The following is an 8,931-nucleotide window of genomic DNA, read 5'->3' as shown; positions in this document are numbered from 1 at the left end:
ATATATATATATATAATATTTCAAGGTGGTGTTTATTTACAGGGGTGAAGTGTCTTGCCCAAGGACACAACAAATGAGACAGCTGGACAGGGGATCGAACCGGCGACCTACTGGTTCCAGGATGACTCCCCTAAACACGCCGTCACATTCGCCCTATGGTAATGCGTTTAAAGACATAACTTTGAAAAAACAAAAAAAGAAATAAAAAATTTTGTGAGCTCTCTGCAATTCATTCAACCACAATGATTAAGGGTTTCAAGACTGCAGTTGTATTTCTTTGGCTTTGAAAACCTGCTGTTAGAGCCCATCTTTCATCAAACAATTTGAACTTCCAACTTTGGAGCGAAGCAGGACTTACCTCTGCATGTGGGAATGGAGGCTCAGGAAGATACACCTTCGTCTGCTTATTATGACAAAGCCTAAAAACGTTTCAATAAAAAAGAAAACATGTTAACTGATCAGAATTACAAACATCACATCAAATTTATGATCGCAGCACACTAAAACAACAGAAATGTTCCAAAAAATCCTCCTAAAATAAAATAAAAGAGATATGACTTCTCTGCATCAAGTAATTTGTACAGCTGATTCTCCAGTTTAACCTCTTACATGAGAACAATGGTATAGACGTGTAGCTGCTCACCACTCTGCAAAGATCTGAGAGAACTCCAGCGAGCTGTTGGCTACAGGTGAGATGAAGTAGAAGGGCGTGGTGCCCAGGTTGGCACTCTCGATGAACTGGTACAGACACTCCAGAAGGTCGTAGATCACCCCTGAGGAGTAACACGGTACCAACACGTTGCCTCCCGCACGGATTGTCATAGCTACAATTCCACATAAACAATATGACACACATCAATCAATAAACTTGTACTTTAATGAGGGAGATGGGTGGAATTTGAAATTTTCTACCCACCCAGGTTGCTGCAGAACTCTCCCAGCATGCCATCTGGGTTGGCAGTCGGGATCTGTGTGAGGCCTGTCAGAATAAGAACATCACTGTTCTTCAGGGAACTCTGATCCATTGGCTGGGAGAAAAAGCAACAAGAACTTTATCAAATCTGGAAACTGAACAAAACCAATTAAAGCTTTGCATCCACTTGATGTGAATGGTAAAATGGTAAATGGCTTGAACTTACACCTTATCATGTCCACTTGGACCCCAAGGCACTTTACACTTCAGACATTCACCCAAGCACACACACATTCACACACTGATGGTGGTAAACTCCAGCCAGAAATGCCCTGGGGCACACTGACAGAGGCAGGGCTGCCATGCACCGGTGCCACCGGACCCTCTGACCACCATCAGTGAAGTGAAGGTCCATCTGATTAGAGGTGATGTTACCTGTGGGTGTGTGGTAAGGAGGGATGAACCCGACACATAGGAAACCTTCTCATGATGTGACTGGATGATCCAGTTGGAGCTGCCCAATGAGTAGCCGGAGCTTAACGGGGAGATCTGTACGGCTCCGAACAGCTCCTGAAGAAAACACGAATTCATCATAGAGTATAATCATAAGTTTATTAACATGTCGTCGCACAGTGATGATATTTGATATTCAGTACAATGACACAATGAAGGAAATAATGATTTCATCTGCTGATTTTAAGTTTGCTCACTTATGTGTTGCTCATTAAAAAATGGATAGCAGGAAATCACATTTAAACCAGAGGYAATTGCTCTAAGACTGCAAGAGAAGCTCAGCTTCCCCTAAAATGTAAAAAAAAAAAGTGATCAAATATACACTGATGTGTGTACATGTCATTGACTACATATGCGCTATAACGCGCTCAACTTTTGTTCAGAATCAGCTTCTTATCACTGGTAACGACGCAGCTTTCCTCTCCCTCATTCCTGCAGCTTCACAGGGCTTTAAACAGTCGGACGCTGAGAGTCCACAGACTTCAACAGTGAAGCAAAAAAATGCAGCGAAACGACACGAGTCATTGGATAAATGCTGGGCTTTGTCCCGCCCCCGGACACTGAGCGTCTCTGGGGGTCTATGGAACAGTGGGCGGGTTCGGACGCCCAGATTCTGCATGATGATTGGATGATTTGTCTGAGCCTGAATCCCTTTTTGATTGACAGCGAAATGAGCGAATCAGACATATTTTGGTGTAAACATTCAGTGGGAGCAGTTTTTATTTTCATTTCTATTCTGAGCTGAACCAGAGACTTTCCTAATCCTCTTAGCGGTGTTTTCTTTGTTAAAAACGACTAGCAACAAATCGAGTTTTTATTTCTGGTGGGTTTTATTGTATCTGCTTGTGTTTGGAGACAGACTTCTATCATTCTTTCTGACGTCTATCACAGTTTCTGTCCAGTGGGTGCTGCTGAGCTCCTCCGCCGTTACAAAGCACTCAAAGGAGGACACACTTCACTCTAGCCTCGCACCAGTCCCAGCTAGCGAGTTAGCTAGGTAGCAAGCTGCACATAATGGCAGAGGGTTTGAATGTTGTGGACCGGATTTTGGTGAAGTCATTTGATACAGTCTTGTTTACAAAGAAAAACTTAGAGTTAAACAGCAGGGCTGATCAACTCCTCAGATTAATTTGGTGCAAAAGGTGGGGAAACGTAAGATTTAAAAAAAAAACATTTTTATTGACAGGTCTTTTCAGCTGTCCTGGTATGACAAAGTGAGCTGGCTGCTGTAAAAGACTAATCTGGAAAATGACTGTAAAAGAATTGGATCAATTCCTTTAAAAAATCATCAAAGCAAAATCGTCAAAGAAATATGAAATTGTATAATTTGTATTTGTATGAGTCACTGTTTGAGTTGAAATTTTTTTTTTGTTTTATTATTTGGTTTATTGTTTGAAATTAATATTTTCTTGTAAATAGGAGCAGATATAAGATGTTTTTCTTCTTCTGCTGCCTTTCATTTTATTTTATTTGTATTGTTTTGTTGTATGTAATGTTTTGTTTTGTAAATAGGAGCAGATATAAGATGTTTTTCTTCTTCTGCTGCCTTTCATTTTATTTTATTTGTATTGTTTTGTTGTATGTAATGTTTTGTTTTTTTAAAATGAAATGAATACATACTATAAACTAAAAAAAAGACCTGTGACGGGGTCACAGATCTTTTTCTTGAAAAGGAACGGAGGTTATATTTTATAACCCACACATTTTATTAGGTAGGCCGAAACTGAGTTTCCTCTCCTTGAAAGACCAGCATCCACCACTGATTTAAACAATTCCAAAACAGATAAATGTTTTAACTACAGGGTTAAGATTAAGAGTACCGAAAAAAAAGCTATGCGCCAGAAGGGATAGAAATACCAATATGTTTTATTAAAGAGTTTTCACCTGTAATAAATAAATCATTAGACATCTGTGTCATCATTATTACCCAAATTAGGATTTGATTTAATTCCCGGAGGAAAAAAAACTTTTAAATCAGACATTAAATTAATTTTTTTTCTATATTTTATTTTAAAAAAAGCAGTTCACATTAACCAATATTCAATAGAATATAAATGTGCCAGAGTTAGCACAACGGCTAATTTTTATACATTGTGGTGAATAAAACAATTTATAAAACAAATGCACAAAACAAATAACTGAAAAAACTATCAATAAAATGATCCATGAAAACATAACAGAAAAAAAAAAATCACACTCCGCAGTCAAAATAGACCTTCATGAATAAATACACGGCTGTCCGTCCCTCTGTCCGTTTTCTTCCGCTTATCCAGGGTCGGGTCGCAGGGGCAGCAGCCTAAGCAGAGAGACCCAGACTTCCCTCTCCCCAGCCACTTGGGCCAGCTCGTCTGGGGGAATCCCAAGGCGTTCCCAGGCCAGCTGAAAAACATAGTCTCTCCAGCGTGTCCTGGACCTTCCTCTGGGTCTCCTCCTAGTGAGAAATGCCCAGAACACCTCACCAGGTAGGCGTCCAGGAGGCATCCTAACCAGATTTCCGAGCAACCTCAACTGGCTCCTCTCGATGTGGAGGAGTAGCGGCTCTACTCTGAGTCCCTTCCAGATGGCCGAGTGTCTCACCCTATCTCTAAGAGAGAGCCCAGACACCCTACGGAGGAAACTCATTTTGGCCGCTTGTATCTGCGATCTCGTTCTTTTGGTCACTACCCAAAGCTTGTGACGAACTGTTAGGTCCCTTTACGACCGTCAGAGTTTGATTCTCATTGCCGGTAGTAAGTCGGACTCGTTTCTGGTGAGAGTTGTGTCCTTTTTCCACTAGTGCCACTTAGTGTAGTGTCGGTATGGTCAGTGTCGGAATGAGAGCTGGAGATCACGATCTGATTAAGCCAATACGACCACATCATCCGCAAAAAGCAGAGATGTGATCCTAAGGTCACCATWATGGATCCCCTCAACACCTTGGCTGCAACTAATCGGTAACAAAGTCCAACCTTGGCGGAGTCCAATGGAGTGGTTCACAGCCGAGTGTGAAGCAGCCGGGATGAGGATCAGTGCCTCCAAATCTGAGACCATGGTCTTGAGGTAGGGTGCCTTCTTTAAGTATCTTGGGGTCTTGTTCACGAATGAGGGAAAAATGGAGCGGGATCGATAGGCAGCTTGGTGGTGCATCTGCAGTGATGCAGGCGTTATATCGGTCTGTCGTGGTGAAGTTAGAGCTGTGCCAAAACGCAAAGATCTCAATTTACCGGTCGGTCTACATTTCAACCCTCTTCTATGAATACACGGCAGACTGGACTGAGCCAAATTTTATTGAATTTTTTAACTCCATTTTCACAGTCTCACATTTCCTGGTAGTTTAGTCCATAAATGTGTTTAAAGTATCCCTCTAATTAATGTCACCATTTGCCCAAACTCTGTTCTCCATTTTGCTCTGACACAGTCCCTAGTTTGAGATCTGATATTTATTCTGGTTTCATACTTCTGGATATAAGAATTTAATGGTGGAGGAGCAAACCCATTTAAGACTCAAAAAAACAAGAATTAGATCACTGATCATTTGGCAACTTTAAAATCTAAGATATACGTCCTGATAAGATTACAAAAGAGAACGTAATTTTAAATAATATAGCACATTTAAAATTAACAACGCTGATGAAAGTGCTTCATAAGAAGGTAAAGAACAAAAAAGGAAAACCAACAATAAAATATACATTTTTTAAATCAGACATTAAATATTCACAATTGTAATAAAGTGGGCTGAAAAAAACTAAAACAAGAACGTACCAAAACTTAAAACTTCAGATGGAACTCAAACCGAACTTAAATTAAAAGCCAGTGAAAAGAAGTGAGTTTTCAGGGAGCTGCTACTGCAAGAGCACAATGCCCTCCATGCATTAACTTAGCCCTCAGCTGCAATAAGAGCATCAGGCTGGAATATCTCAGTGCTCCTTTAGGGTTATAAAAGTCAAATATTTGAGTACCAAGCCATTTAACTTTAAAAGTAAAATAATCTTAACGTCAATATGAAAATTAACAGGCAACTGTGTAAATCTGCTCAACTGTTCAAGACCAACAAATAAAGAATAGCAGTATACCAGTCTAGGGTTGATGAAAGCATGGATAAGGGGTTGATCCTCTCGATGGGGAATAAGCCAATAAACCGGGGAGCCAACTTCCTGGGTGTGTCTTCAAGTTTGATGTACTGTGTTGCTAACCAGACCTTCTGGTTCACCTGGTAGGCAGAGGGGAGATGGCAATCTGCAGACTTCTTGTTTTACTCAGCAGCTTTTAATGAGGCCTCTGTGACCTGTCGTCAAACCCTTCAGGACCTGTGGATGTGCTGTTGTACTGATGGGACCAGGACGTCAGTCTCGATGCTAGGAAATGGGTAGTAAGTAGCCCAAAGAGGCTTCAAAGGGAAAAACCAGTAGCTACGGAGGTGTGAGTGTTATGAGCATATTCAATCCATGTGAAATGTTTACATCAGAAAGAGGGATTATTGTTAACCATGCACCTAAGAGCAGCCTCGAGTTGCTGGTTGCAACGTTCTGTTTGCCCATGGGAATGGAGGTGGTATTCAGAAGTCAGACTCACCATGGCTCCCAAAGCCTTGCAAAACTCCTTCCAAACCTGAGAGATGAACAAGGGTCCAAGGTTGGACAAGCTGTCAGAATGGATGCCATGGATGTGAAAAACATCCATGGCATGGGCTGTCTCAAATGCTACAGGAAGCTTAGAGATGGGCACAAAATGGAAGCTTTAGAGAATCTGTCAACGATAGTGAGAATGACAGTTTTACCTTCTGAAGTAGGGATTCCAGTAAAAAAAAATCCAGTGCAATGTGTAACCAAGTATGACTGGGGTAGGCAGAGGCAGGGGCGGAGCCAGGGGGTGGCCATGGCCACCACAGACAAATCTTTGGCCACCCTGCTGTACACACCCCTTCCCCAGTGAAACAACATTTAGGGGTGAAATAATCCTTCTGAACAGTGGGTGGCAGTGTCCTGATGCATCTCAGTAATCCAGGTATATAAAATAAAATAAAAAATAAAAAAAATAAGCAGGTCCTCTGGATGGGTTCTTCTTAATGAAATGTTTTGTCTCTTCTCCAAGAGACTTCTTCAGTCTGAGGGGTTTCAAGTAAACTCAGTCTTATAAGCAGTGTCTTCACATGGTGGACAAACAAGTTTAATAAAAACTGTTGTTCACATGCAAAAGAGGACCATCAGCCTAACAATAGATCATTAATGCCCTGATCATCACCTATTGTTCATTAAGGATCATGTGCACTATAGCGACTGGGTACATATAAAATATGATAAAATATGAATTATTAACTATTATTAACTTTAATATCACATTGAGGCACCACTCCCCTTTAATTTTGAAGGCTAAAGGGAAGAAAACCCTTGCTAAATGAATAGTTGTGATAAGTCTCAAAATCAGTACCCAAAATAGATAGTTCTTTTCTTAGACAAAATCAACAAACTTTATCAAGACACAAAAAGATGTTTAAATTTGGTATACTTCGTCATACACCCTTTATTTACAAATTAATATCATAACAAGTTATGGCAGATATGGAATGATGAATTAATATTTCAAAGCTCAGGAGGGTGAGGTTATGACAAGAAATGGCCTAAATTAATACTGACAAAATGTGACAACTGATCCAGATGAACKTTAAAGATGCAGAATAGATTGAGCATAAAACAAAACAAACAATTGAAACAAACAAAATACAGCTAATGGGTTTTGAGGCAAGAAGGATTTTAGGTGGAGTTTATTCTAAGGACGGGAAATTTAACTACTTGCGTAGGTAAAGTTATGATGAAGTTAAGGGACGCTGTAAAGTTATATTTTACCAAAACTCGTACAAAAGTATGGGATCAACTTTAAACCTGTAACCAAAGCACCTTTTCTGTCACCAGCAAATCGTTTAGTTTCTCCTACCGTTTGGTCCTGCTGTGTTCGGTACAAGGAGGGGGTCAGCTGGGGACAGAGGCCACACTGAGGTTTTTCTCCCCACAGAAGTGCCGTCGCTTGGTTTGCTGCCAGATATTCAGGGTGTGTGTCTGTGACTCGCTGGTCCATCAGTCAGGAAACTGGATTGGCTTCTGGTCAAACTGGAGCAGCTTCTGGTCAGTGTGGAAACAGCGTCTCCTCTCAGGGTGCTTCAGAGTGGTTGTTGGTCGCAGTATTCGATCAGAATAAAGGCCTTAATGGCGCAGTGAGTTATAATTAGCTTACTGTAACTTTCCTATCCGGCGCATTACTTCAATTTCAAATTTCTAATGAAATTACGTTAAAACTGCGTTAAGGAGAGAGTCCAGCCTGGACGGCTGGAGGAGGAGACCTGCATCCTGAGGATCCATGAGGGTGGGGGTGGGGGGCGTCAGGACTGAGAGGCGACATGGGGAAGACCAGAGTCCAGGGTCGAAGAGAAGCATTGAAGGGCTAATCAGCTAAGAGAAGAAAAAGCCACGCACACTTGGATTTAAAGATTCTAGAAGGTGGAGCTTTCACGTTAGTTATTCAAACCGCAGAATTACATGTCATAAAAGGGGAGTCAACTTTATGGGGTTTAACCAATAAGCACACAGGGGTGTGTTTTTTTAGGCTGCGGCCCGATCCCGGATAAGTGGAAGAAAATGAAAATTAGTCGTAAGAGTTGAGCTGATAAAAAACTGCTAATGGGTGGTCGATCCGTACTATAATATGAATGCACACTGTAAGACATACAACAACAGACAGACAACTTGTGGTCACGTAGAAAGGGTTGACAAAGAAACCACAAAAAGCTACAAAAATGTCAGGTATGTGTAAGTGTGTGTRTGTGTGTGTAAAAGAGAAGTTTTAGTTGTCCTCACCACTTTTTGAGAATAACCCACAAGTTGTACTCTGCTGAGGGCTGAGTTGACTTCCTGCAGACTGTAGCATCGTTTCCATGACCTCACATCTACGGCATCCTTCAGTGACCCGGGAAGCAGCCTGGGACAGTAATACATCACTTAGCTTAAAAAAACAAACAGGGTTAATCTGTGTTTGGAAAACTGAAGAAATTAAAATAATAATAGTGTTCAATATTTTAAATGGTATTCTTGAGTAAATTGTTAGTACATCAGGTTAAAAACGATAAAAAACAGAAACTTGTCACTTTGTTTTTGGCACCACAAATGAACTCTCATTCAGTAAGATTTTTTCAATTATCTGTAGAAATATTAGCTTTTTAATCTATTTAGTATAGCTTTTTTGTTTTAACTCTCCTTAATTTAAACTGTAATTTTTGCTACTGTCATTCAGTTTCTCAATTGAGAAGAAGAAACAATTAAGTTCTGACTTTTTGCTTTGTTTATATGTCTTGTGTTTTCAGTCTGGATTTACTCACCTCTGTATTTCCTTGTTCTTCCAGCAGGTGGCAGACTGGGCTTTAGGAACCCTCTCCATGAAGTTCACCAGCTCCTCCATCAAYAGTCTGATAAAACAAAGCGTAATCTAAAATGGAGGACATATTCCAAGTTTGGAGTTTTCTAAACAAAAGTTTAAAG

The 8,931-nt window shown here is 40.6% G+C and overlaps 1 protein-coding gene across 1 annotated transcript in view; it reads right to left on the bottom strand.

The window, feature by feature from the left end:
- Positions 1–8,931, bottom strand: part of ints9 (integrator complex subunit 9) — a 25,148-nt gene that overhangs the window by 6,423 nt on the left and 9,794 nt on the right. Inside the window, exons 6-11 of the mRNA XM_014002832.1 lie at positions 8,772–8,858; positions 8,254–8,374; positions 1,349–1,483; positions 917–1,028; positions 644–824; positions 359–419 (exon numbers count right to left, since the gene is read on the bottom strand). Of these exons, the coding sequence (XP_013858286.1) occupies positions 359–419; positions 644–824; positions 917–1,028; positions 1,349–1,483; positions 8,254–8,374; positions 8,772–8,858 (697 nt within the window). The remainder of the gene's footprint in view (positions 1–358; positions 420–643; positions 825–916; positions 1,029–1,348; positions 1,484–8,253; positions 8,375–8,771; positions 8,859–8,931) is intronic.

Source organism: Austrofundulus limnaeus, unplaced genomic scaffold (genome assembly GCF_001266775.1).
Source record: "Austrofundulus limnaeus strain Quisiro unplaced genomic scaffold, Austrofundulus_limnaeus-1.0 Scaffold15, whole genome shotgun sequence".
Lineage (NCBI taxonomy): Eukaryota > Metazoa > Chordata > Actinopteri > Cyprinodontiformes > Rivulidae > Austrofundulus > Austrofundulus limnaeus.
This window is presented reverse-complemented; position numbering and strand designations above follow the sequence as displayed.